This window comes from Oncorhynchus mykiss, chromosome 16 (assembly GCF_057628025.1).
Source record: "Oncorhynchus mykiss isolate SJ-2025 chromosome 16, ASM5762802v1, whole genome shotgun sequence".
NCBI classification, from domain to species: Eukaryota; Metazoa; Chordata; class Actinopteri; order Salmoniformes; family Salmonidae; genus Oncorhynchus; species Oncorhynchus mykiss.
Window position 1 is genome coordinate 6,133,662 of NC_143037.1, and position 27,225 is coordinate 6,160,886.

General features: G+C 47.0%; 2 protein-coding genes across 7 annotated transcripts in view; one reads left to right on the forward strand and one right to left on the reverse strand.

Moving 5' to 3' along the window:
- Positions 1–25,846, reverse strand: psap (prosaposin). Of its 6 annotated transcripts, none has more exons than XR_016487092.1 (14): positions 25,381–25,846; positions 17,125–17,258; positions 16,920–16,994; positions 16,047–16,172; positions 14,435–14,659; positions 13,935–14,075; positions 12,356–12,412; positions 8,014–8,151; positions 7,698–7,790; positions 2,816–7,272; positions 2,370–2,533; positions 2,084–2,164; positions 1,793–1,900; positions 1–1,431 (listed from the first exon to the last, which is right to left on the reverse strand). XR_016487092.1 is itself a non-coding variant. In XM_090201807.1 (14 exons), the coding sequence occupies exons 1-14, from the start codon at positions 25,412–25,414 to the stop codon at positions 1,399–1,401; spliced, it is 1,593 nt and encodes a 530-aa protein (XP_090057933.1). In that variant the 5' UTR covers positions 25,415–25,846; the 3' UTR covers positions 1–1,398. The 6 variants fall into 6 exon arrangements, 4 of the variants coding, with proteins under 4 accessions (XP_090057933.1, XP_090057932.1, XP_090057935.1 ...); XM_090201807.1 differs by having other exon boundaries at positions 2,816–2,999; XM_090201806.1 differs by having other exon boundaries at positions 2,816–2,999; positions 13,935–14,078.
- LOC110491277 (equilibrative nucleoside transporter 1) overlaps positions 22,909–27,225 on the forward strand; it is a 23,060-nt gene continuing 18,743 nt past the window's right edge. The window contains exon 1 of the mRNA XM_090201813.1: positions 22,909–23,050. The gene's annotated coding sequence lies outside the window, so the exon portion shown is untranslated. The remainder of the gene's footprint in view (positions 23,051–27,225) is intronic.

The window sequence follows — 27,225 nt, forward strand, 5'->3', positions numbered from 1 at the left end:
TGGATTTGAGATCATTTTTATTTCAACTGTAAAAGAAAGAAATGTGATCGAGCCAATCGATCGCCTGACAGTAGTCTGATCACAAAAAGCACGTCGTCTTTAAAAGCAACAAATCAGCCGATTAAACAATGAAATATTGTTCAAAATAAAAAAAACTTTAAAAACTTGCCCCACCACTTTCAGTAAAAAGCTGGAGGGTTTGACCATCCGTGATATTAAAATTGAGTTAACCACATTGAGGCTATACACCCTGTTTACATTTCCTTCAGAACACATTACTTCACACAAACAGCGTGAAGAGAGCAGAGAAGGAAACTGCAAGCAGAGAGGCTATAAAAAAAAGGGGCACAAACATACCATTAGAAATGTTCGTCCCAAATGGCACCATGTTCCCTATATAGTGCACTACTTTTCAACCAGGGCCCGTGGGTATCTAGGTCAAAAGTAGTGCACTACGCAGGGAATGTGGTCCCATATGGGACGCAGTCAAAGGATGCATTCATTCTCTCGCACACATAGGGCGTGGCTCAACATTTAGAGTAGACCATTCTATTGGTCCTACAGTGGAAACTACATTACCCCCAATGGGCCCCTGTTGAAAAGTAGCGCACTATATTAGGGAATAGGGTAGCATATCAGACACACAATCTTTACTGTCCTCATTAATATAAAAAAATTACACCGAAAGAATACAATTCAACTGTTTCTACAAAATAGAGATGAACTTGCATTAGGAGAGACTCAATTAAAACAGAAAGTATCCCAGGAAGGTATGGTAGAGACACACTGTCTAAGAAAGTTCTGTCACTGCAAAGGAGCACATTGACAGGACCCCCTGAGATTCAACAAGTCTCAGACCACTGTTCTTTCACAGACAGTAGTATCCAGTTACCCAGCTGTCTGCATCACATACTTAAAATGGGACAGTTTTCATGGACCGAGATTAAGCCTAGTCTTGGACTAAGAAGCATTATATTTTAGTTCGGGACTATGTCCGGGAAACCAGGCGTGTCAAGTAAGGGACCGCGTGTGACATGTAAAATCATTTATCTAAAAAAAAAAAAAAGATGTACACAAACCACACCCATAGTACATTCAATAAATCAGTACAACTAAAGATCAGTTTTTTTTTTTTTTAGATAAAACAGTCTGGTAGATCCACTCGACAGCCCTGCTTCTCCCCCCCATAAAGAAACAAACCTCTGTCAGACAAAATGGTTTCCATTCCCTCCCCACTTCTCCAAACTGCCCGGTAATTTTTATTTACAATTGCAAAAACCTGTCCCACATGTTTTACGAAAAACAGAACACATTTATTGAGTTTAAAAAAAAAAAAGAAGCAGTGCAACAGTATTTCTCCTGAAAGATTGTGTCGGCCGGTCTTGATCCGTTCTCCCATCACCACACGTGACGCCTGCAGTGTGCCACCGCCTGGGAGACAGACAGACAACAACCCACAGGTTAGACAGCAATAGGCTTCCTAGGGGCTTCTTCGTCCTTTACATAAGATATCCGGTCTGATATTTCAGGAGTACTTTAGTCACAGGATTTCAAGAACAGACCTGGATGAGCCGTTCTTCTCGGCCAATCATAATGCATGGTCGGAAATAACAGTTGGATAATTAAAAATAATAATAATTTAAATCAGGAATTTGTATCAAATTCATTCATTTATTTAAACCAGGGGAGCTACATTGACAATCTATCAACCCTGGAATGAAACGCCACTCACTGCGGTTGCGCTACTATGATAGAAGCAGTGCAGCCCAGTGCCTGCGTGTCGAGTACTCACGTTGCAGAGTTTCGCAGAGTCCATGTTCTTGCACCAGAACGCAGGTCCCCAGCTACACTGGTCCATACCCAGAAGACTTTGCACTGCCTCGGGACACAATCCCACCTTCTGTAACCCAGGACAACCACAGAACCCACTGTCAGATACTGGCATTCATATAACTTATTCATTTCAACCAGGGAAGTCAGTGAAGTTAAATCGTCTTTATCGATCTAGAGGTTTTTCCCCTCGTCCATCATCATACTTTTTCTCTATAGTGCAGTGTATTCCTCTATGTATTCCAGTGCTCACCATGCAGACAAAGTCAGGGTCCAACATCTGCAGCAGGAGCTGAACCAGCATGGGCTCATACTGCTCAATCAGCTGGTCACACTGGAGGAGAAAGAGAGAGAAAGAAAGAAAGTGAGAGAGAGAAAGATTAACAGTCACACCAACAACGTCTAGTCGACCAGTTACTAGCCAATATTCATTCTTCTTCTGTTGCAGTAACAGAGTTTAGGAAACACAGTTTTCCCATTTCATGGTCAGTGTAATCTACTAATGACAACACGTGGAACAACACGTCCTCCATCCTCACCTCGCCCCTGACGGTCTCCGGGACAAAGCTGCAGACTTTCCTGACTGCGTCTTCAATCTGAGCCTGTGTGGCGTTCTGTTCCAGGATCCCGTCGATGTAACGCACGGCCATCTTGCAGATGTCACAGAGGCCTCCCGCCTCGACCTGGGACTGGTCCAACACCGCTGAGGGACGGGGGAAACAAGGAGACCACTTCATCTGGATTGGAGCACCATCAATAAAACTGGCCTTTTCTAGTTGAATGATCTTGAATAAAAATGGCCCGGTCGTTCTCTAATCTGTTATTAAAACAACCGACAGGGCCCAACCGACAGGGCCCAACCGACAGGGCCCAGGGCCCAACCGACAGGGCCCAACCGACAGGGCCTGCTCCACGTGTCTCAAACACACAGGATAGATCACACACACACACCTCAAGACTTCCCAAGCACACTCCCTCTACTCACGGGTGAAGGCACGGCTGGCGTCCTTGCAGAGCCCCAGCACGGTGCAGATAGTCTTGGGGTCGGCCTCCTGTAGCAGCAGCTTAATGATGGCCTGGCCGTAGGACTCGATCAGATCTTTACACTGGGCTGACAGGGAGGGCGGCAGCACAGAGCACACCTTCTCCAACACGCGCACCACATCTTGCTGAGAAGAGGGAGGAAGGAGCGGAAGAGGATAGGGGTTAGTTAGGCATGACTTAAATCTCCTTCCCCAGACACATCTGCCCAAATGCCAAACAAACAAAATAATCTCCAGGTGGATAGGCATTGGCTTAATCTACCAACCAATAACCTCCCACAACACCTTCCCACTAACCCGGCTAGTACACGTCTTCCATACGGGGTCTCGCCTCTATTTGGAGCCCCGCCTCGCAGTCGTGTGATTCGCTCAAATTAAAATGATCACCTATACTTTACTTAATAAGACCACGCCCATAGAATGAAGAACTCCTCTGAATGGTTGATGTCCCAGGGTTAAATGCTACGTGTAACTGTGTTGTTGTCTGTTCACACTGCTATACTTTGTCTTGGCCAGGTCGCAGTTGTAAATGAGAACTTGTTCTCAACTAGCCTCCCTGGTTAAATAAAGGTGTTCTCAACTAGCCTCCCTGGTTAAATAAAGGTGTTCTCAACTAGCCTACCTGGTTAAATAAAGGTGCACAAAATCCTGGGGATGAGGCCAGATGTGACCAACACCATTTATCTTCCTAGGTTTTTGAGAGAAAATTCTCATAAGACAACAACTTGGCTTAAAAAAGATAGCTAGCTAAGAGCTCCTTCAGCAGTGAGGCTATAAAGGTAGCTAGCTAAGAGCGCCTTCAGCAGTGAGGCTATAAAGGTAGCTAGCTAAGAGCGCCTTCAGCAGTGAGGCTATAAAGGTAGCTAGCTAAGAGCTCCATCAGCAGTGAGGATATAAAGGTAGCTAGCTAAGAGCTCCTTCAGCAGTGAGGATATAAAGGTAGCTAGCTAAGAGCTCCTTCAGCAGTGAGGCTATAAAGGTAGCTAGCTAAGAGCTCCTTCAGCAGTGAGGATATAAAGGTAGCTAGCTAAGAGCTCCTTCAGCAGTGAGGATATAAAGGTAGCTAGCTAAGAGCTCCTTCAGCAGTGAGGATATAAAGGTCGCTAGCTAAGAGCTCCTTCAGCAGTGAGGATATAAAGGTAGCTAGCTAAGAGCTCCTTCATCAGTGAGGCTATAACAAGGTCGCTAGCTAAGAGCTCCTTCAGCAGTGAGGCTATAAAGGTAGCTAGCTAAGAGCTCCTTCAGCAGTGAGGCTATAAAGGTAGCTAGCTAAGAGCTCCTTCAGCAGTGAGGATATAAAGGTAGCTAGCTAAGAGCTCCTTCATCAGTGAGGCTATAAAGGTAGCTAGCTAAGAGCTCCTTCATCAGTGAGGCTATAAAGTTAGCTAGCTAAGAGCTCCTTCATCAGTGAGGCTATAAAGGTAGCTAGCTAAGAGCTCCTTCAGCAGTGAGGCTATAAAGGTAGCTAGCTAAGAGCTCCTTCAGCAGTGAGGCTATAAAGGTAGCTAGCTAAGAGCGCCTTCAGCAGTGAGGATATAAAGGTAGCTAGCTAAGAGCTCCTTCAGCAGTGAGGATATAAAGGTAGCTAGCTAAGAGCTCCTTCATCAGTGAGGCTATAACAAGGTCGCTAGCTAAGAGCTCCTTCAGCAGTGAGGCTATAAAGGTAGCTAGCTAAGAGCTCCTTCAGCAGTGAGGCTATAAAGGTAGCTAGCTAAGAGCTCCTTCATCAGTGAGGCTATAAAGGTAGCTAGCTAAGAGCTCCTTCATCAGTGAGGCTATAAAGGTAGCTAGCTAAGAGCTCCTTCAGCAGTGAGGATATAAAGGTAGCTAGCTAAGAGCTCCTTCATCAGTGAGGCTATAAAGGTCGCTAGCTAAGAGCTCCTTCATCAGTGAGGCTATAAAGGTCGCTAGCTAAGAGCTCCTTCATCAGTGAGGATATAAAGGTAGCTAGCTAAGCGCTCCTTCATCAGTGAGGCTATAAAGGTAGCTAGCTAAGAAAGCCTTCAGCAGTGAGGATATAACAAGGTCGCTAGCTAAGAGCGCCTTCAGCAGTGAGGATATAAAGGTAGCTAGCTAAGAGCGCCTTCAGCAGTGAGGATATAAAAGGTAGCTAGCTAAGAGCGCCTTCAGCAGTGAGGATATAAAAGGTAGCTAGCTAAGAGCTCCTTCATCAGTGAGGATATAAAGGTAGCTAGCTAAGCGCTCCTTCATCAGTGAGGATATAAAGGTAGCTAGCTAAGCGCTCCTTCATCAGTGAAGATATAAAGGTAGCTAGCTAAGCGCTCCTTCATCAGTGAAGATATAAAGGTAGCTAGCTAAGAGCGCCTTCAGCAGTGAGGATATAAAGGTAGCTAGCTAAGAGCACCTTCAGCAGTGAGGATATAAAAGGTAGCTAGCTAAGAGCGCCTTCAGCAGTGAGGCTATAAAGGTAGCTAGCTAAGAGTGCCTTCAGCAGTGAGGCTATAAAAAGGTAGCTAGCTAAGAGTGCCTTCAGCAGTGAGGCTATAAAGGTAGCTAGCTAAGAGCGCCTTCGGCAGTGAGGATATAAAGATAGCTAGCTAGGAGCTCCTTCATCAGTGAGGCTATAAAGGTAGCGAGCTAAGAGCTCCTTCAGCAGTGAGGCTATAAAAGGTAGCGAGCTAAGAGCTCCTTAGCTAGCTAAGCGCTCCTTCATCAGTGAAGATATAAAGGTAGCTAGCTAAGCGCTCCTTCATCAGTGAAGATATAAAGGTAGCTAGCTAAGCGCTCCTTCAGCAGTGAGGCTATAAAGGTAGCTAGCTAAGAGCGCCTTCGGCAGTGAGGATATAAAGAAAGCTAGCTAGGAGCTCCTTCAGCAGTGAGGCTATAAAAAGGTAGCTAGCTAGGAGCTCCTTCAGCAGTGATGATAAAGGTAGCTAGCTAGGAGCTCCTTCAGCAGTGAGGATATAAAGGTAGCTAGCTAAGAGCGCCTTCAGCAGTGAGGATATAAAGGTAGCTAGCTAAGAGCGCCTTCAGCAGTGAGGATATAAAGGTAGCTAGCTAAGAGCGCCTTCGGCAGTGAGGATATAAAGGTAGCTAGCTAGGAGCTCCTTCAGCAGTGAGGCTATAAAGGTAGCTAGCTAAGAGCTCCTTCAGCAGTGAGGATATAAAGGTAGCTAGCTAAGAGCGCCTTCAGCAGTGATGATAAAGGTAGCTAGCTAGGAGCTCCTTCAGCAGTGAGGATATAAAGGTAGCTAGCTAGGAGCGCCTTCAGCAGTGAGGCTATAAAGGTAGCTAGCTAAGAGCTCCTTCAGCAGTGAGGCTATAAAGGTCGCTAGCTAAGAGCGCCTTCAGCAGTGAGGCTATAAAGGTAGCTAGCTAAGAGCGCCTTCAGCAGTGAGGATATAAAGATAGCTAGCTAAGAGCTCCTTCATCAGTGAGGATATAAAGGTAGCTAGCTAGGAGCTCCTTCAGCAGTGAGGCTATAAAAAGGTAGCTAGCTAGGAGCTCCTTCAGCAGTGAGGATATGAAGATAGCTAGCTAGGAGCTCCTTCAGCAGTGAGGCTATAAAAAGGTAGCTAGCTAGGATCTCCTTCATCAGTGAAGATATAAAGGTAGCTAGCTAAGAGCTCCTTCATCAGTGAAGATATAAAGGTAGCTAGCTAAGAGCTCCTTCAGCAGTGAGGATATAAAGGTAGCTAGCTAGGAGCTCCTTCAGCAGTGAGGCTATATAAAGGTAGCTAGCTAAGAGCTCCTTCAGCAGTGAGGATATAAAGGTAGCTAGCTAAGAGCTCCTTCGGCAGTGATGATAAAGGTAGCTAGCTAGGAGCTCCTTCAGCAGTGAGGCTATAAAGGTAGCTAGCTAAGAGCGCCTTCAGCAGTGAGGATATGAAGACAGCTCTTCTCGGTCGGCGCGGCAGTTTGACAGCGTGTCCAACTCTGCAGAAGTCTTGTTTATTTTCAGCGTGCTTAGTTTGTAAAGTGTTTTAAGTTGATCGCCGGGGTTACCTCTATGGCACCATGGCTGTATATTTTGGGACCGCTCCAGTCATTGACATTTGCGAAGCTACTCTTCCAGTGGCCATCAGGCTACTCTTCCAGTGGCCATCAGGCTACTCTTCAGTCAGTCTGTTCTGCTGGTGTGTGTGTGTGTGTGTGTGTGTGTGTGGTAGTGGTAGTGGTACTCGATCCTACTCTTGTCCTTTTCAGCAGGGTTAATACCTGCCTGGTGCCCCAACCAAACCTTTATCTTCACCCGTCTGACACCACCGCTACAAAGTGAACTAGGGTAAAACAATATCCACTGCTGCTTGCACAGTAATAACCATCACAAAGGGTGATGGGTGGCCTGAGGACGCAGAGATGAGACGCATTGTACTAAATTCTTGTTGGTCCTTGACACACAGGACAAACGAGCCCACTTGGCCTCCGGGGGGGGATTCTGTTTAAATGAAGAGATTCTGTAATGAATAACTCATACATTCTAGCCTATTGCAGACAAAATCCTTGTTTAAGAACCCTGAAGACACAGCCTACGTGTTACATTAATAACAATTTCAGTTGAACTATTTTAAAATGTACATAAAAATGCAAATATCTTATTTTTCTGTCTGGATTAACTGTGGCTTTTTAGCAGCAATATTCAAACTGAAATTGTATTGATCATCCAACATTGGCCAGAGGTGGAGAGCAATCACATTAATTTATACATCTATCTATCTATACACATTCATTTATCTATCTATGTATACACATTCATTTATAGTGCTTTCCCCCCACATGACAAAAACATAATTTATTGTAACTCCCTTACAAACAGCGTGAAGTTTCAGTCATGACTCATGAGCAACCCGTCAGGTGACCTACCTCAGTCTTCTCATCCCCCAGCATGCTCTCCACCTCCTTCATAATGAACTTGCACGCGATACACTGAGGGGAACCACGGGCACGCACCATGTTCTGGAGAACAGACAAGAGTCGGCGTAACTACAATAGTCTTGGAACAAAATAAGCCGTGGTCCCGAAACGCATCGGTATAAACTAGAATAGTAACCATGCCAACGTCATAACTACTTTACAAAACAAGTAGTCAGAGTGATTATATAACTTTTTATGTAAGAATGTAAGTGACGGTACAGTTGTACACGGACACTTGCCAGAGCCTCTGGTACCAGTAGGTTACCTTGACAGCGTCCAGCTTAGTGGCAGGGACCAGTTTGACAGCAGGGACGGCCTTGGCAGCCACCAGGTTCATCATAGGGACAGAGCTCTTCACCTCTGCAGGGCAGAAGTCAGCACGGGAACAGATATCTTTAGGTTGCTGAGTGGGGAGAACGACAGAATGGACAGTTAGACACATTCATACCATTCTACAGAAAATACATTTCATCACATGACATTATGATGATGTATGGTGTACCAGTCCACTGTTCCATAGTCTCAGAGCCAGGCTATACCCTGTACCAGTCTACTGTTCCATAGTCTCAGAGCCAGGCTATACCCTGTACCAGTCCACTGTTCCGTAGTCCCAGAGCCAGGCTATACCCTGTACCAGTCCACTGTTCCATAGTCTCAGAGCCAGGCTATACCCTGTACCAGTCCACTGTTCCATAGTCTCAGAGCCAGTCTATACCCTGTACCAGTCCACTGTTCCGTAGTCTCAGAGCCAGGCTATACCCTGTGCCAGTCTACTGTTCCATAGTCTCAGAGCCAGGCTATACCCTGTACCAGTCCACTGTTCCATAGTCTCAGAGCCAGGCTATACCCTGTACCAGTCCACTGTTCCGTAGTCTCAGAGCCAGGCCATACCCTGTACCAGTCCACTGTTCTATAGTCTCAGAGCCAGGCTATACCCTGTACCAGTCCACTGTTCCATAGTCTCAGAGCCAGGCTATACCCTGTACCAGTCCACTGTTCTATAGTCTCAGAGCCAGGCTATACCCTGTACCAGTCCACTGTTCCATAGTCTCAGAGCCAGGCTATACCCTGTACCAGTCTACTGTTCCATAGTCTCAGAGCCAGGCTATACCCTGTACCAGTCCACTGTTCCATAGTCTCAGAGCCAGGCTATACCCTGTACCAGTCCACTGTTCCATAGTCTCAGAGCCAGGCCATACCCTGTACCAGTCCACTGTTCCATAGTCTCAGAGCCAGGCTATACCCTGTACCAGTCCACTGTTCTATAGTCTCAGAGCCAGGCTATACCCTGTACCAGTCCACTGTTCTATAGTCTCAGAGCCAGGCTATACCCTGTACCAGTCCACTGTTCTATAGTCTCAGAGCCAGGCTATACCCTGTACCAGTCCACTGTTCCATAGTCTCAGAGCCAGGCTATACCCTGTACCAGTCTACTGTTCCATAGTCTCAGAGCCAGGCTATACCCTGTACTAGTCCACTGTTCCGTAGTCTCAGAGCCAGGCTATACCCTGTACCAGTCTACTGTTCCATAGTCTCAGAGCCAGGCTATACCCTGTACCAGTCTACTGTTCCATAGTCTCAGAGCCAGTCCACTGTTCCGTAGTCTCAGAGCCAGGCTATACCCTGTACCAGTCCACTGTTCCAGTCTCAGAGCCAGGCCATACCCTGTACCAGTCCACTGTTCCAGTCTCAGAGCCAGGCTATACCCTGTACCAGTCCACTGTTCTATAGTCTCAGAGCCAGGCTATACCCTGTACCAGTCCACTGTTCCATAGTCTCAGAGCCAGGCTAGACCCTGTACCAGTCCACTGTTCCATAGTCTCAGAGCCAGGCTATACCCTGTACCAGTCCACTGTTCCATAGTCTCAGAGCCAGGCTATACCCTGTACCAGTCCACTGTTCTATAGTCTCAGAGCCAGGCTATACCCTGTACCAGTCCACTGTTCTATAGTCTCAGAGCCAGGCTATACCCTGTACCAGTCTACTGTTCCATAGTCTCAGAGCCAGGCTATACCCTGTACCAGTCCACTGTTCCATAGTCTCAGAGCCAGGCTATACCCTGTACCAGTCTACTGTTCCATAGTCTCAGAGCCAGGCTATACCCTGTACCAGTCCACTGTTCCATAGTCTCAGAGCCAGGCTATACCCTGTACCAGTCCACTGTTCTATAGTCTCAGAGCCAGGCTATACCCTGTACCAGTCCACTGTTCCATAGTCTCAGAGCCAGGCTATACCCTGTACCAGTCCACTGTTCTATAGTCTCAGAGCCAGGCCATACCCTGTACCAGTCTACTGTTCCATAGTCTCAGAGCCAGAGCCAGTCCACTGTTCCATAGTCTCAGAGCCAGGCTATACCCTGTACCAGTCCACTGTTCCGTAGTCTCAGAGCCAGGCTATACCCTGTACCAGTCCACTGTTCTATAGTCTCAGAGCCAGGCTATACCCTGTACCAGTCCACTGTTCTATAGTCTCAGAGCCAGGCTATACCCTGTACCAGACCACTGTTCCATAGTCTCAGAGCCAGGCTATACCCTGTACCAGTCCACTGGTCCATAGTCTCAGAGCCAGGCTATACCCTGTACCAGTCCACTGTTCTATAGTCTCAGAGCCAGGCTATACCCTGTACCAGTCCACTGTTCTATAGTCTCAGAGCCAGGCTATACCCTGTACCAGTCCACTGTTCTATAGTCTCAGAGACAGAGCCAGGCTATACCCTGTACCAGTCCACTGTTACATAGTCTCAGAGCCAGGCTATACCAGTCCACTGTTCTATAGTCTCAGAGACAGAGCCAGGCTATACCCTGTACCAGTCCACTGTTACATAGTCTCAGAGCCAGGCTATACCCTGTACCAGTCCACTGTTCCATAGTCTCAAAGCCAGGCTATACCCTGTACCAGTCCACTGTTCCATAGTCTCAGAGCCAGGCTATACCCTGTACCAGTCCACTGTTCCATAGTCTCAGAGCCAGGCTATACCCTGTACCAGTCCACTGGTCCATAGTCTCAGAGCCAGGCTATACCCTGTACCAGTCCACTGTTCAGCACTCTGATGTGGAGCTACTGTTCTCCATCATTCTATCAGCAGACAGCACTCTGACTGATGTGGAGCTACTTTCCCTCAGTATAGCCAGCCTACTTTCTCCCCCGGCTAAAATACAAGATGAACTGTAAGGAAAACATTATAAAAAGCAGCTGGCTACATCCTTTCTATGATATGAAGACGTTTTCTACCAAATGTGGTCCGATAATGTCTTGAAGGAAAACTATAGCTGGACGTGATCATGATCATGCTATTGAAGCAACAACAACGAAAAAAATAACTTGACTTTCAATATAAAAATGTGACCCGTGTCAACACACATCTGGACTCAACCGCTGCAGCTTTCCCCTTGTGGTGCTGTTTACCAACACAGCTGGCTCAACTGTTCTACTACGGTGAGCTTCGTAATGTAACAGGTGAAATTAACAATCTGCTTTATACAACATGTTGACTGTATTTACTGAAAATATGATACAAATATTTTTTAAATTCAAAAGAAAATTGTTTCAACGATATTGGTGGAAGTGGAAAAAAACATCCCGTGGCTATTTCCAAAAACACTGGTATACATGCTACACCTCCCAAACCTAATGGACTAAATGGAAACCAGTCTGCTGTCTCGTATCACGACACGCCCATCAAATATGTCCCCCCCTCCCCCCCAAAAGCTTGGTTTTCCAAGGACAAAGGTATTCAGCACAGAGAAACATCGTGACGCAGTTCTAGAACAGTGAAATGTGAGTACTTGAAGTCAGTAGCATTAGTGGACAGACCGTATAGAAACAGAGGCTGTGGGCAGACAGAACGACAGATCTTTTTACAACGGTAGTCACCCATTGACAGATGGACAACGGGAGATGATTGGCTGTCTAAAAGGCTCCAGACGTCAAAGCTGAATGCATAATAGGATTTCATCCAAGTCTCTGTGTGGCCAATGCCTAAAGGGTGTGAGACGAGAGACTGAACACAGAGGGAAACCTACCTGTTCCTACAGACCCACCTCAGGAGAGAGCAGGAAGAGGAGGAGAGAGCAGGAAGAGGAGGAGAGAGCGAGCGAGAGCAGGAGGAGGAGTGCAGGAGGAGGAGGATAGAGCGAGCGAGAGCAGGAAGAGGAGGAGAGAGCAGGAAGAGGAGGAGAGAGCGAGCGAGAGCAGGAGGAGGAGTGCAGGAGGAGGAGGATAGAGCGAGCGAGAGCAGGAAGAGGAGGAGAGAGCAGGAAGAGGAGGAGAGAGCGAGCGCAGGAGTAGGAGAGAGCAGGAGGTGCATGAATAGAGGGGGAAATAAAAACATTAAAAGATGTGAATGAAATCAGCAGGCTAGGAGGTGCTGTAGTCAGAGTCTGGATACACACACTAGATGTATTATGACAAACATAGTGGTTCATTTCACCCATGTATAAACCTGTTAAGTATATGTCAGGCAACACTGTGCAGAGACATTGGCTACAATTACACATCAGCAGAAGAGAACCCTCCAGTTTGGGGGAGGGGGGCGGGGCTGAAAGCCAAAAGTGGTGCACTAAATATATGAAACAGGATGTCATTTTGGAGACGCCCTAGTGACTGACCATGGACATGAGCTGCAGGGCGATGAGAGGCGCGTACTGGCTGATATACTGCTTGCACTGAAACACAGGAGGAGAAGACAAAACAGTCAGATACAAAGTCAGTGGAAACCAATGATCTTCCAGCTTAATAGATTGACCAAGAAATACTTCCAATCAAATGTATTTATAAAGCCCTTAAATTAAAAAATAATTTTAAAATACATTTTAAACTCCCTAGAAAAGTGGGAACCTAGGAAGAAACCTAGACAGAAACCAGGCTCTGAGGGGTGGCCGGTCCTCTTCTAGCTGTGCCGGGTGGAGATTATTAACCTAGAGAGGAACCAGGCTCTGGGGGGTGACCGGTCCTCTTCTGGCTGTGCCGGGTAGAGAGGAACCAGGCTCTGGGGGGTGACCGGTCCTCTTCTAGCTGTGCCGGGTGGAGATTATTAACCTAGAGAGGAACCAGGCTCTGAGGGGTGACCGGTCCTCTTCTGGCTGTGCCGGGTAGAGAGGAACCAGGCTCTGAGGGGTGGCCGGTCCTCTTCTGGCTGTGCCGGGTAGAGAGGAACCAGGCTCTGGGGGGTGACCGGTCCTCTTCTAGCTGTGCCGGGTGGAGATTATTAACCTAGAGAGGAACCAGGCTCTGGGGGGTGACCGGTCCTCTTCTGGCTGTGCCGGGTAGAGAGGAACCAGGCTCTGAGGGGTGGCCGGTCCTCTTCTAGCTGTGCCGGGTGGAGATTAACCTAGAGAGGAACCAGGCTCTGAGGGGTGGCCGGTCCTCTTCTAGCTGTGCCGGGTGGAGATTATTAACCTAGAGAGGAACCAGGCTCTGGGGGGTGACCGGTCCTCTTCTGGCTGTGCCGGGTAGAGAGGAACCAGGCTCTGAGGGGTGGCCGGTCCTCTTCTGGCTGTGCTGGGTGGAGATTATTAACCTAAAGAGGAACCAGGCTCTGAGGGGTGGCCGGTCTTCTTCTGGCTGTGCTGGGTGGAGATTATTAACCTAGAGAGGAACCAGGCTCTGAGGGGTGACCGGTCCTCTTCTGGCTGTGCCGGGTAGAGAGGAACCAGGCTCTGAGGGGTGACCGGTCCTCTTCTGGCTGTGCCGGGTGGAGATTATTAACCTAAAGAGGAACCAGGCTCTGAGGGGTGACCGGTCCTCTTCTGGCTGTGCTGGGTGGAGATTATTAAGGCCCGACTGTTCAACATGTTCGAACATTCATAGATAACCAGCAGGGTCCAATAAACCAACTATTGCATTAAACCAGATGGCAACTAGGGCATGAAGTGTAAATTAGATTACGGCTAGTTCCATTGCTGGATTACTCAAAATATTCACTCCACCAAACTCCTTTTAAACCCAGTCCTCTCACTAACGCCTAGCTAGATAACTACGTAGTCCTCTCACCAGGTCACACTGGTCCTGGATCTGTAACTAACTAGATAACAAGGCCTCTCACTAGGTCAGAGATTCCAGGCCCCAGCAGGTCACACTGGTCCTGGATCTGTAACTAACTAGATAACAAGGCCTCTCACCATGTCAGAGATTCCAGGCCCCAGCAGGTCCTGGATCTGTAACTAACTAGATAACAAGGCCTCTCACCATGTCAGAGATTCCAGGCCCCAGCAGGTCACACTGCCTCTGGATCCGTTCGATCAGAGAGTTGACGAAGGTAGTGTTGCTCTTCGCCTCGTCCTGGAAGTCTGTGATGAACTTCACACAGTCCTCACACAAGTCTCCAGTCTGCTACAGGGGACAGAAGACACTCACTAGTGACTAAAGGAGTAGCAGTTACACACACACACACACACGAAATCAGTGACAGTTGAAAGTTGGTACTGGGGTCATGTTCAGTAGTGAAATAACAGTTTGGAATGGGAAAGTACAGCCAGAATTTGATCAATAAGACAGATTTCAGTTGAAAAGATTTGGTACTTTGTGCCTTACTGAACATAACTTATGTGCAGCTATGCTGGGCACCATAGTGAATTCTAAATCTAACAATTTTGTAAAGTTCTCTAACAATTATTACACCGAAACCCAATTCCTAGACACCAAAGACCAGAATTACGACCCCCAAAATTCTATGACGACTGGCGTACCTGTTCAGGAACCTCTTGCTTGGTGTTCTCCTGGGCCTGGGGGTAGAGGAGCCCAGGGACGTTGAGGAGGAAGGGGGCGACCCTCTGGGCCAGGTCTTCCTGAGGAATCTCATTGGACGTGAGCGGTGGGATCTGGTTAGACTGGATCTGAGACTGGAGTCTGGCCAGGGCTGCCTGCTGGGAGTCACACAGGCCTATGGCGCCACACACCACCTGAGGGTTCTCCTGGAATCCAGAAACGGACTCTGGTCACTACAATCCGTAGATCTCACTAGAGACGCCACCATTAAGTCACTACTGGAACGCACACTATAATAAACTCTCAGGGTCGGTTTCCCACTTCACAGACCCAGATCAGGCCTAGTCCTGGACTAAAACTATTTCCATTGACAGTGTGAGTCCAGGAACAGGGTTAATCTATATGCAGCTGGCATCCTAAATGCAATTCATTACCTAGTCCCCCCCACAGAACAGCTACCGTGTTCCCTAGTCCCCCCCCCCCCACACAGAACAGCTACTGTGTTCCCTAGTCCCCCCCCCCCCCCACAGAACAGCTACTGTGTTCCCTAGTCGTCCCCCCCACACAGAACAGCTACTGTGTTCCCTAGTCCCCCCCACAGAACAGCTACTGTGTTCCCTAGTCCCCCCCCCCCCCACAGAACAGCTACAGTGTTCCCTAGTCCCCCCCCAAACAGAACAGCTACAGTGTTCCCTAGTCCCCCCCCCCCCCCCCACAGAACAGCTACTGTGTTCCCTAGTCCCCCCCCCCCCCCCACAGAACAGCTACTGTGTTCCCTAGTCCCCCCCCCCCCCACAGAACAGCTACTGTGTTCCCTAGTCCCCCCCCCCACACAGAACAGCTACCGTGTTCCCTAGTCCCCCCCACACAGAACAGCTACCGTGTTCCCTAGTCCCCCCCCACAGAACAGCTACCGTGTTCCCTAGTCCCCCCCCACAGAACAGCTACCGTGTTCCCTAGTCCCCCCCACACAGAACAGCTACCGTGTTCCCTAGTCCCCCCCCACACAGAACAGCTACAGTGTTCCCTAGTCCCCCCCACACAGAACAGCTACCGTGTTCCCTAGTCCCCCCCCACACAGAACAGCTACCGTGTTCCCTAGTCCCCCCCACACAGAACAGCTACTGTGTTCCCTAGTCCCCCCCCCCTACAAAGTAGAAAATAGTAAAATTAAAGAAGAACTGGAATGAGTAGGTGTCCAGATGTTTGACTGGTACTGTATTTACAGAGACTGTTACCTGCCAAAAATAAGGGTTTAAATGCATGTGTAAATTTCTTTAAATAATAATTCCCGATTTTCTTATCTCTCAAAGATATAGAACAGTACAAACTTAGTTTAGATTTTTTTTTCGGGGGGGGCTCTATGTAGTGAAACTGTTATTCAATACATGTGTATGGGTTAATAGCATTAAGGATAAACAGTTATCATCAAACTCAAATAGCTAAATTATCCTTGAAATGACCTTGAAACAATGCCATTTAGCTTAGCAGGATGAGGATGTTGGATTGATTCTGAATAACAAATGTTTCTCTCGGTTTGTGTGTGTAGGCTAGCTTACTTTCCTATAAACCCGTGTGTGTGTGTGTGTGTACCAGCTCTCCAGCGATGATACCAATGAGGATAGGGTAGTAGGTGTCCACGATCTCTTTACACTGTGCAGCCAGGGTCTTGTCAGGGATCAGGTGACAGGCCTTCTCCAGGACGCCCAGGATCTCACCCTAGAGGACATGAACATCAGCTTAGAGCCCCCCAGCCTCAGACCCCCACTATGTGGAGCGATGCCCCCCCCCCCCCCCCAAGCCTCAGATCCCCACTATGTGGAGCGATGCCCCCCCCCAGCCTCAGACCCCCACTATGTGGAGCGATGCCCCCCCCCCCCCCCAGCCTCAGACCCCCACTATGTGGAGCGATGCCCCCCCCCCCCCCAGCCTCAGACCCCCACTATGTGGAGCGATGCCCCCCCCCCCCCCCCAGCCTCAGACCCCCACTATGTGGAGCGATGCCGCCCCCCCCCCCCCCCCTAGCCTCAGACCCCCACTATGTGGAGCGATGCCCCCCCCCCCAGCCTCAGACCCCCACTATGTGGAGCGATGCCCCCCCCCCCCCCAGCCTCAGACCCCCACTATGTGGAGCGCAGCAGTTCCATGTATTAGGCCCTAATCCAGATATAGCACCCGATTCAACTAATCATCAAGCCTTTCACTACGTAAATCATGTGAACTAGTTCAGGACTACAACATTTTTTAAATGAGGATCCCCTAGGAGAAGCTATAACAACACTACTCAGCCATAATGCACCCTCTTAGGCACTCATTCATCTGGGAGCGGAAAACAGTTATGCCACATCTGTACCACTACGGTGTACACTGGATAGAAGACAAATTCATGCTCTGCCAAACTGTTTCCAGCAACAACAACAACAAAAAAACAGGGAACTTTCCCCACATTCATCCTCCATGACTCACCTGAGTAGCATTGTTGTTCAGCAGCTGGTCCACCGCTATCAGCAACCCCTTACACAGGTCACATGGCACAGATTTCTGAAACAGGGAGGAGGAAGTTGATTAGGGTAGCTAAACCAAGGCCAGGTTAAACAATGCCCCGCTGTTCATCCATTTTACACCCCCCCCAAAAGAGAATAACATGCTAGATAAAATACTTGAGTCTCACCATCTGGGGTTGGTTCCATACGTTCTGTTGGCAGTGGACCACGGCTCCACAGATAGAGGCAGTCTTCACATTGTGGCACCAGTAGGGAGGACCACGGGCACACTGTTCAGTACCCAACAGAGGGGTGGCGACGGCTAGGAGAGAGTAGACACTAGTTACCCACACTGTTCAGTACCCAACAGAGTGGTGACGGCTAGGAGACACTGTTCAGTACCCAACAGAGGGGTGGCGACGGCTAGGAGACACTGTTCAGGACCCAACAGAGTGGTGGCGACGGCTAGGTGACACTGTTCAGTACCCTGTTCAGGACCCAACAGAGTGGTGGCGACGGCTAGGAGACACTGTTCAGTACCCAACAGAGGGGTGACGACTAGGAGACACTGTTCAGTACCCAACAGAGTGGTGACGACTAGGAGACACTGTTCAGTACCCAACAGAGTGGTGACGACTAGGAGACACTGTTCAGTACCCAACAGAGTGGTGACGACTAGGAGACACTGTTCAGTCCCCAACAGAGTGGTGACGACTAGGAGACACTGTTCAGTACCCAACAGAGTGGTGACGACTAGGAGACACTGTTCAGTACCCAACAGAGTGGTGACGACTAGGAGACACTGTTCAGTACCCAACAGAGTGGTGACGACTAGGAGACACTGTTCAGTACCCAACAGAGTGGTGACGACTAGGAGACACTGTTCAGTACCCAACAGAGTGGTGACGACTAGGAGACACTGTTCAGTACCCAACAGAGTGGTGGTGATGGCTAGGAGACACTGTTCAGTACCCAACAGAGTGGTGGTGATGGCTAGGAGACACTATTCAGTACCCAACAGAGGGGTGGTGACGGCTAGGAGACACTGTTCAGTACCCAGAGTGGTGGTGATGGCTAGGAGACACTGTTCAGTACCCAACAGAGGGGTGGTGATGGCTAGGAGACACTGTTCAGTACCCAACAGAGGGGTGGTGATGGCTAGGAGACACTGTTCAGTACCCAGAGGGGTGGTGACGGCTAGGAGACACTGTTCAGTACCCAACAGAGGGGTGGTGACGGCTAGGAGACACTGTTCAGTACCCAACAGAGGGGTGGTGACGGCTAGGAGACACTGTTCAGTACCCAACAGAGGGGTGGTGATGGCTAGGAGACACTGTTCAGTACCCAACAGAGGGGTGGTGACGGCTAGGAGACACTGTTCAGTACCCAGAGGGGTGGTGACGGCTAGGAGACACTGTTCAGTACCCAGAGGGGTGGTGACGGCTAGGAGACACTGTTCAGTACCCAACAGAGGGGTGGTGACGGCTAGGAGAGAGTAGACACTAGTTACCCACACTGTTCAGTACCCAACAGAGTGGTGGTGACGGCTAGGAGACACTGTTCAGTACCCAACAGTGGTGGTGACGGCTAGGAGAGAGTAGACACTAGTTACCCACACTGTTCAGTACCCAACAGAGTGGTGACGGCTAGGAGACACTGTTCAGTACCCAACAGAGGGGTGGTGACGGCTAGGAGACACTGTTCAGTACCCAACAGAGGGGTGGTGACGGCTAGGAGACACTGTTCAGTACCCAACAGAGGGGTGGTGACGGCTAGGAGACACTGTTCAGTACCCAACAGAGTGGTGGTGACGGCTAGGAGAGAGTAGACACTAGATACCCACACTGTTCAGTACCCAACAGAGTGGTGGTGACGGCTAGGAGACACTGTTCAGTACCCAACAGAGTGGTGGTGACGGCTAGGAGAGAGTAGACACTAGTTACCCACACTGTTCAGTACCCAACAGAGGCGTGACGACTAGGAGACACTGTTCAGTACCCAACAGAGTGGTGGTGATGGCTAGGAGACACTGTTCAGTCCCCAACAGAGTGGTGGTGATGGCTAGGAGACACTGTTCAGTCCAACAGAGTGGTGGTGACGGCTAGGAGACACTGTTCAGTACCCAACAGAGGGGTGGTGACGGCTAGGAGACACTGTTCAGTACCCAACAGAGGGGTGGCGACGGCTAGGAGACACTGTTCAGTCCCCAACAGAGGGGTGGTGATGGCTAGGAGACACTGTTCAGTACCCAACAGAGGGGTGGCGACAGCTAGGAGACACTGTTCAGTACCCAACAGAGTGGTGACAGTATGTATGTAACCCAGGTCCAGCCCTACAGTATGTATGTATGTATGTATGTATGTATGTATGTATGTATGCATGCATGTAACCCAGGTCCAGTTCCTTTTTAAGCAGGCGAAAGTAGAGGCGTGTTACAACTCTCTAAAATAAATCCTAGAACAGGAAGTGAAAGGATCATGTGACTCGTAAAGGGGAATACCACGACCAACAAGTCCTACTTCCTCATCTGATCTTAGAGAGAGGCAGAGAAAACTCTGAAATAGTAAACTCTGTTTTATGGGAACAGATCCTAGCAAGAAACCCTAGGAAACCACAGTGGAAAGCACCAACCATCTGTTAGACTGTATGAGAGAGAGAGAGATATACACACACACACACACACACACACACACACGTTATTGTGAGGTCAACGAGGTCAGCATCCAATCCTCCATCAGCTGGAGAAAATAAAAGGTAGTTTGCCTCAATATGAACACAACAGCTATCCACACAGTGTACAAAACTGTTAGAACACCTTCCTGGTATTGAGTTGCACCTCCGACTTTACCCTCATTACGTTAGGGCATGTTGAAAGCGTTCCACAGGGATGCTGGCCCATGTTGAGACCAATGCTTCCCACAGGTTGTCTCAAATTGGCTGGATGTCCTTTGGGTGGTGGATCATTCTAGATACACACGGGAAGGTATTGAGTATAAAAAACCCAGCAGCGTTGCAGTTCTTCACACACTCATTCTGGAGCGCCTACTAGTGCTCAGACTTTCCGCAATAGGCTGAGAGAGGCTGGACTGAGGGCTTGTAGGCCTGTTGTAAGGCAGGTCCTCACCAGACATCACCGGCAACAACGTCGCCTACGGGCACAAACCCACCATCGCTGGACCAGACAGGACTGACAAAAAGTGCTCTTCACTGACGAGTCACGGTTTTGTCTCACCAGGGGTGATGGTCGGATTTGCGTTACACCAAGGCCTGTACTCTGGAGCGGGATCGATTTGGAGGTGGAGGGTCCATCATGGTCTGGGGTGGTGTGTCACAGCATCATCGGACTGAGCTTGTTGTCATTGCAGGCAATCTCAACGCTGTGCGTTACAGGGAAGACATCCTCCTCCCTCATGAGCCTGCAGGAAGGGTACCACATCTTGACATGACCCACCAGCCAGACATCATGGAAATGGTCTTTCTGGTCCGGGCGTCAGTTAAACTGCAGTACCAACGCAAAGCTATAGGGGTCAGTCAAAACCATGCTTCTAGACCAGAACCCTGGCCCCATGAGCCCTGGGTGGAGCATTGCACCCTGGGAGTTGAAATACACTCTGAATCATAGCATAAATGTGTACATTTGAGTCATTGAGCAGACGGGCTTATCCAGAACTTACAGGAGTAACTAGGGTTAAGTGCCTTTGCTCAATGGCACAGACAGATTTGTCGCCAAGTCTGGGATTCAAACCAGCAAGCTTCAGAAACGAGCGTAAGAGTTTGTTGCTTTAAACTCTTCATTTATTACAGAAATGACGAGTTATAATGAATGTTAAAGATCAGAAAACCCTGATATGTATAAAAATTACATTTTATTTAAGTTCTGTAATTGTCAACAAAAATTATATAAAATCAGACATGGTTTTGCATAAGATAAATTTGATGTTACGTTATTTAATATTTGCGTTTATTTTTGAAAGAAATGTAATAGCCCAGAAGGTGTTATTTTATCAGTTATCAACATATTGTTCAATGTTTAAAAAAAATAAAAAAAAATAAAAATATTAAGCCCAGTGGTTATTCTCAGACTTCAGCCAATACACTTCCTGGTTTGTTGTTGTGTCAATACAGTATCGTTTTGGTATGGGTGGCAGGTAGCCTAGTGGTTATGAGCATTGTGCCAATAACCGAAAGGTCACTGGTTCGAATACGTGAGACGACTAGGTGAAATATCCGTCAGTGTGCCCTTCAGCAAGGCACTTAACCCTAGTTCCACCTGCAAGCACGTCTCTGGATAAGAGTGTATATTATAGGGACAACACTAAAGCAGTTTTATTTAACCAGGTGCAAAGGAGGTTTTTGTTAGTTGTTAAGGAGCGTGATTTAGTACGTCTTGTTTCAGAGGATGCATGACTTGACCTTTGCCTCCCGAGCCTGTTGGGGAGTTGCAGCGACAAGATCGCAATTGGTTATCACTAAATTTGAATTAAAAAAAAATAGGAACTATTAGCTTTTGTGCATGAAATTTGAGTTTGTTGTTGAAGCATACTTATCCATCACTAACTGCCAAATTTTAAAGGCTACCATGGAGGTTTTTATTGTTGCCAAATTTGCAGAGACGCAAAAATTCTAATCTTCAGAGTCAAGGACGTAAGCACAAATGTTGCATTGACTGAGGGAAAGAAGCTGATGATGCACAGCCATTGCCAAATAAACCAGCAAGCTGATAGACAGCTACTCATGTGACAAAAATCAAAATAAAAGGCAAAAAACCAACATGACATTGCCTAGTTATCACAAAGACCCACGCCAAGCTAACAGCCTGAAGAGCGACAACAGATCGGCACGGTCCTGTGTTTTGTCAGCACGGAACATTCCGGTACTGTCTGCACTTGTCCAATTAGAAAAGTTCCTTTTGGTTCCGTTGCAAAACCTTGTACGGTGTGTCCCAAGACCCACCCCAGGCATCGGAGGTCATAGTAGGCAACCCAATGTGAAACAAATCACTCGTGTTCATATGCTGATAATACAGTCACACTGCAGTGAGTCAATCATTCACTCCCGTGCTGCCTTGTACTGGGAAAGATACAGTAGAGATAGAACCTCTCCCCTCCTGTTCTCCCCTCCTGTTCTCCCCTCCTGTTCTCCCCTCCTGTTCTCCCCTCCTGTTCTCCCCTCCTGTTCTCCCCTCCTGTTCTCCTAGGCAGACAAAAACAACAAGTTGTTGCTCTATGAGGTGCTGGGCCTCGTTATCAAAGACATTTCAACTTGTCTGACTCCAATGAGGAAAACCTTTATGCTACATTGTCAGTGAGTCAGCTATTCACATTATTTTACCACCTACTTTGAAAACATCACAAGGGGGATAAACAGGACAAAAACAGGCTACATTTTAGGAGTCTTATGCTGCCACGATAGCCTATAGTTCTACAGTAAACTTGGCCGGCTGTTTAAAAAAAAAAAAAGTTAAATTAAGGACCATTCACGACTCAACACAGTTGAGTGATCAATCGCATGTTTGAGTTTGATGATGACGCATAATGGAACAGCTCAGAGCTGCTTGTAGTCTACGCCACTCAGCTGTGTGAGTCGGGAGTGAAGCAACCATCACATGGCAGCACAAACTAACCCCCCCCCCCCTCCCCCCCGACTACCCCTTCAGCTACCTCCCATTTGATAGCAGATGACGACGAGAGGGAACAAATCAAAAATTAGTTGCGTACACAGTTTAGCAGATGTTATAGAGGCCACAGCCAAATGCTTAAGCAGTACTCCCAATGAAGACAAAGAAGTCAAAGAACTAGTCTCATACTGATTGTGTTGTCATCGTTGCAAACTAAGTGCGCTACAAATTACCCCCAAAAAACTAAAGCGGGAACTAGAACAAACGTATTGCAGGAACCGATACCTAGCCTGTAGTTTTTGCAAATATGAGAAATCATATGACTGACACTCACCGTGAGTAATCAAACAATTTCACATCACACAGGGCGTCCCAAAAGAAGTCAACAAGGAAGGGGGGCATTATAAATAGGCCTAGTCATTGTCTCTCAGAGCAGCAGTAAGACACCCTCAACATCCTGACCAAACTAGGACAAACTAGGACACTAAAGCAAAAAGGTAACAGGCATGTTTATTACCACCAAGCTTTTTGTAGTGATATTAGCCAATTAGGCCTATAGGGAAGATCGATTTGCTTGACTAAGCATTCAGCATGTATAGGGGAACGTGACAGACTGACTGCATAACTGATTTAGGGAAAGTGTTAGAGGTAGTTTGCAGCTAATTTACTCTGGATCTGAATCATGGAAAGGCAACATTAGACATGTCGATACTAACATCCTATTACCTAAAATCAGAAAAATACATGTTGAAACTAACGTCTATGACTTAAAAATCAGAAATAAACCCACTCGATCAAAAAAGTGAAGCGAAACCCTAACGAAACATAAAATGAGGAAATTGAAAACGTCTACCTAATAAAAATACCCATTACCCACAATCCCCTGGGGCCTACCTACCCACTCGAAGATGTACTTGTCCTACACACTTTGTCCCCGTTTTGACTCAACAATACATTTGTTAGAACTGCTGCATTAGGAATGTAGTTGGGCGAAAGAACCATGAGGATATGAATGCATTTGTTTAAGATGAGAAAGATCGGATGGGCCCATCATGCACCTGGATGGATTACATCATGCAGTTTTTCAAATTACATTAAAATGTTTTAGTGAACAGGAAAACAGGTTAGACTAGGGATAGATTGATTTGAGAGGACAACAGTACCATACTTTATTTTCCTACATGATGCTCCTGGTAAAAGAGAGGCTACAGACTCGATGTAACACAGCTGTAATAAAAACAGGTGTAAGAAATACATTGGCCTAACTAGGTACTGTGTTTAACTAAATGCATCACACCAATGGCTGAGCTAAAAAATAAATAGCTAGCATGAGGACTGCCACAGCCCGGAGGTGTGTTGGATCATTGTCTTGTCGAAAAACAAATGATCGTCCCACTAAGCACAAAACAGATGGGATGGCGTATCGCTGCAGAATGCTGTGGTAGCATTGCTGGTTAAGTGTGCCTTGAATTCTTAAAAAAAATATATATATATATATATGACAGTGTCACTAACAAAGTACTCCCCCACAGCATAACACCTCCTCCTCCATGCTTCACGGTGGGAACCACACATGCGGAGATCATCCGTTCACCAACTCTGCATCACACAAAAGACACGGCAGTTGGAACTAAAAATTCAGACTCATCAGACCAAAGGACAGATTTCCACTGGTCTAATGTCCATTGGTTGTGTTTCTTGGCCCAAGCAAGTCTCTTCTTATTGGTGTCCTTTAGTAGTGGTTTCTTTGCAGCAATTTGACCATGAAGGCCTGATTCACACAGTCTCCTCTGAACAGTTGATGTTGAGATGTGTGTTACTTGAACTCTATTTGGGCTGCAATCCGAGGTGAAGTTAATTGCCGATATCTGAGGCTGATAACTCTAATGAACTTATTCTCTGCAGCAGAGGTAACTCTGCATCTTCCTTTCCTGTGGCGGTCCTCATGAGAGTCAGTTACATCATAGCGCTTGATGGTTTTTGCGACTGCACTTCAAGAAACTTTCAGAGTTCTTGAAATGTTCTGTATTGACCTTCATGTCTTGAAGCAATGATGGACTGTCGTTTCTCTTTGCTTATTTGAGCTGTTCTTGCCATAATATGGACTTGGTCTTCTACCAAATAGGGCTACCTTCAGTATACCACCCCTACCTTGTCATAACTGATTGGCTCAAATGCATTAAGGAAAGAAATTCCACAAATTAACAAGGCACACCTGTTAATTGAAATGCATTCCAGGTTACTTTCTCATGAAGCTGGTTGAGAGAATGCCAAGCTGTCAAGGCCAAGGGTGGCTACTTTGAATAAATGAAACCATAAAATATTTTGTTTAAACATTTTTTTTTTTAAATAAAATAAAAAAAAACTTGGGTTACTACATGATTTCATGTGTTATTCCATGTTATTTCATAGTCGACGTCTTCGCTATAATTCTACAATGTAGAAAATAAAGAAATCCTTAAATGAGTAGGTGTCCAAACTTTTGATTCATATATAATTTAGCCATCGTTAGCGCTAATTTGCTGCCTCCTAGGACGCGTCTTAACACAACAATGATTAGCCAACGTTAGCCAGCTACTACAAAGTCAATGCCGCACCATCAGCTAGTTAACTACGCATCTTGAAGATGCATAAAGTGAAGGAACAGGTTTAAAATGTATCAGTGACAAAGCTAAATGACTTGGTTAGCTAGCCATGTCTACGGTGTTGTTTACGAAACTAAAGTAACCTGGATACTTTGTTTCTCTCTACAACTTTAACTAGTCATATTTGATACAAAGTGACAATTGAGTAACTAATCATTACGTTCCACATTGTATCATATTACCTGCGGAGACGAAAAACAGAGCAAGGCACAGCATGGTGGAGCGGTCCGGAGTCCGTCTTGTTCCGTGGTGTACGTGAATGTCGGGTGTATTTCTGAGCGCTGCTATGCAGGACGGGTGCTTGCTCTTGGTTTATATCACACAGCGTCTACTGTCTTTGTTTATGGGACGCCTCATCGTCAGCTGACCACTGGCGTCTTTGATTGATCGATGTTTCCACAAATAACCATATACTGTCTTTTTTTGTTGTTGTTGCTTTTAACATAGATAGTATATCATTATGTAGTAACATAATTGCAATTATGTGTAAACAAACTTACTCATTGACCAAAAAGGCTATAGGCGCTTTATTTCTCATCACATTGATCCTTAGCTAGTAGCCTATGAGGTGAACAATATGAGCACATTTCATTTTTTTTTTTAAATTGAACCTTTATTTAACTAGGCAAGTCAGTTTAAGAATAAATTCTTATTCAATTCAATTCAATTCAAGGGGCTTTATTGGCATGGGAAACATGTGTTTACATTGCCAAAGCAAGTGAGGTAGATAATATATAAAATAAACAATAAAAATCAACAGTAAACATTACACATGCAGAAGTTTCAAAACAGCAAAGACAATTATTTATAATGACGGCTTGCACATGATAAGATCACCGATCACTGTATTCAACTGATCTAATTCAACTTGGTTTGATTTCTACTGAGGGTTGGTGCTCAATTTATCCCATTTACATGCAAATAAATATTCAAATGTGAACATCCTGGGAAGTTTGGGGCGCTGTGCGGCAGATAGCCTAGTGGTTAGAACATTGAGCTGGTAACTAAAAGGTTGTTTGATCGAATCCCAGAGCTGGCAAGGTAAAAATGTGTTGTTCTGCCCCTAAACAAGGCAGTTAACCCACTGTTCCCCTGAACAAGGCAGTTAACCCACTGTTCCCCTGAACAAGGCAGTTAACCCACTGTTCTCCTGAACACGGCAGTTAACCCACTGTTCTCCTGAACAAGGCAGTTAACCCACTGTTCCCCTGAACAAGGCAGTTAACCCACTGTTCCCCTGAACAAGGCAGTTAACCCACTGTTCCCCTAAACAAGGCAGTTAACCCACTGTTCCCCTAAACAAGGCAGTTAACCCACTGTTCCCCTAAACAAGGCAGTTAACCCACTGTTCCCCTAAACAAGGCAGTTAACCCACTGTTCCCCTAAACAAGGCAGTTAACCCACTGTTCCCCTAAACAAGGCAGTTAACCCACTGTTCCCCTAAACAAGGCAGTTAACCCACTGTTCCCCTAAACAAGGCAGTTAACCCACTGTTCCCCTAAACAAGGCAGTTAACCCACTGTTCCCCTGAACAAGGCAGTTAACCCACTGTTCCCCTGAACAAGGCAGTTAACCCACTGTTCCCCTGAACAAGGCAGTTAACCCACTGTTCTCCTGAACAAGGCAGTTAACCCACTGTTCTCCTGAACAAGGCAGTTAACCCACTGTTCCCCTGAACAAGGCAGTTAACCCACTGTTCCCCTGAACAAGGCAGTTAACCCACTGTTCCCCTGAACAAGGCAGTTAACCCACTGTTCCCCTGAACAAGGCAGCCTCCGGCACCTCTCTGATTCAGAGGGGTTTAGGTTAAATGAGGAAGACACATTTCAGTTGAATGCGTTCAGTTGTATAACTGACTCGGTATCACCCCTTTCCCTCTCCTCGGGGAATATGTAAACGTACTACTGTAATGTAACGTATTGTTCCAGATCACATTTATTTGATGTGATTTATTTTTTACAGGATGGGATTGTGACAGAGAACAGCCATATTTCCTCAAAATAAAGGTTATGTTGCGTTGGGATCGA

What these genes read in the sequence shown, in the direction of transcription:
- psap (XM_090201806.1), bottom strand. Translation starts at nt 25,414, where the DNA reads ATGCTGTGCCTTGCTCTGTTTTTCGTCTCCGCAG. An exon ending in AGCAAGAGGTTCCTGAACAG is followed by an intron (nt 14,079 to 14,434) that starts GTACGCCAGTCG and finishes TGTCCCCTGTAG; the next exon opens with CAGACTGGAGACTTGTGTGA. An exon ending in CGGAGACCGTCAGGGGCGAG is followed by an intron (nt 2,165 to 2,369) that starts GTGAGGATGGAG and finishes TTTCTCCTCCAG; the next exon opens with TGTGACCAGCTGATTGAGCA.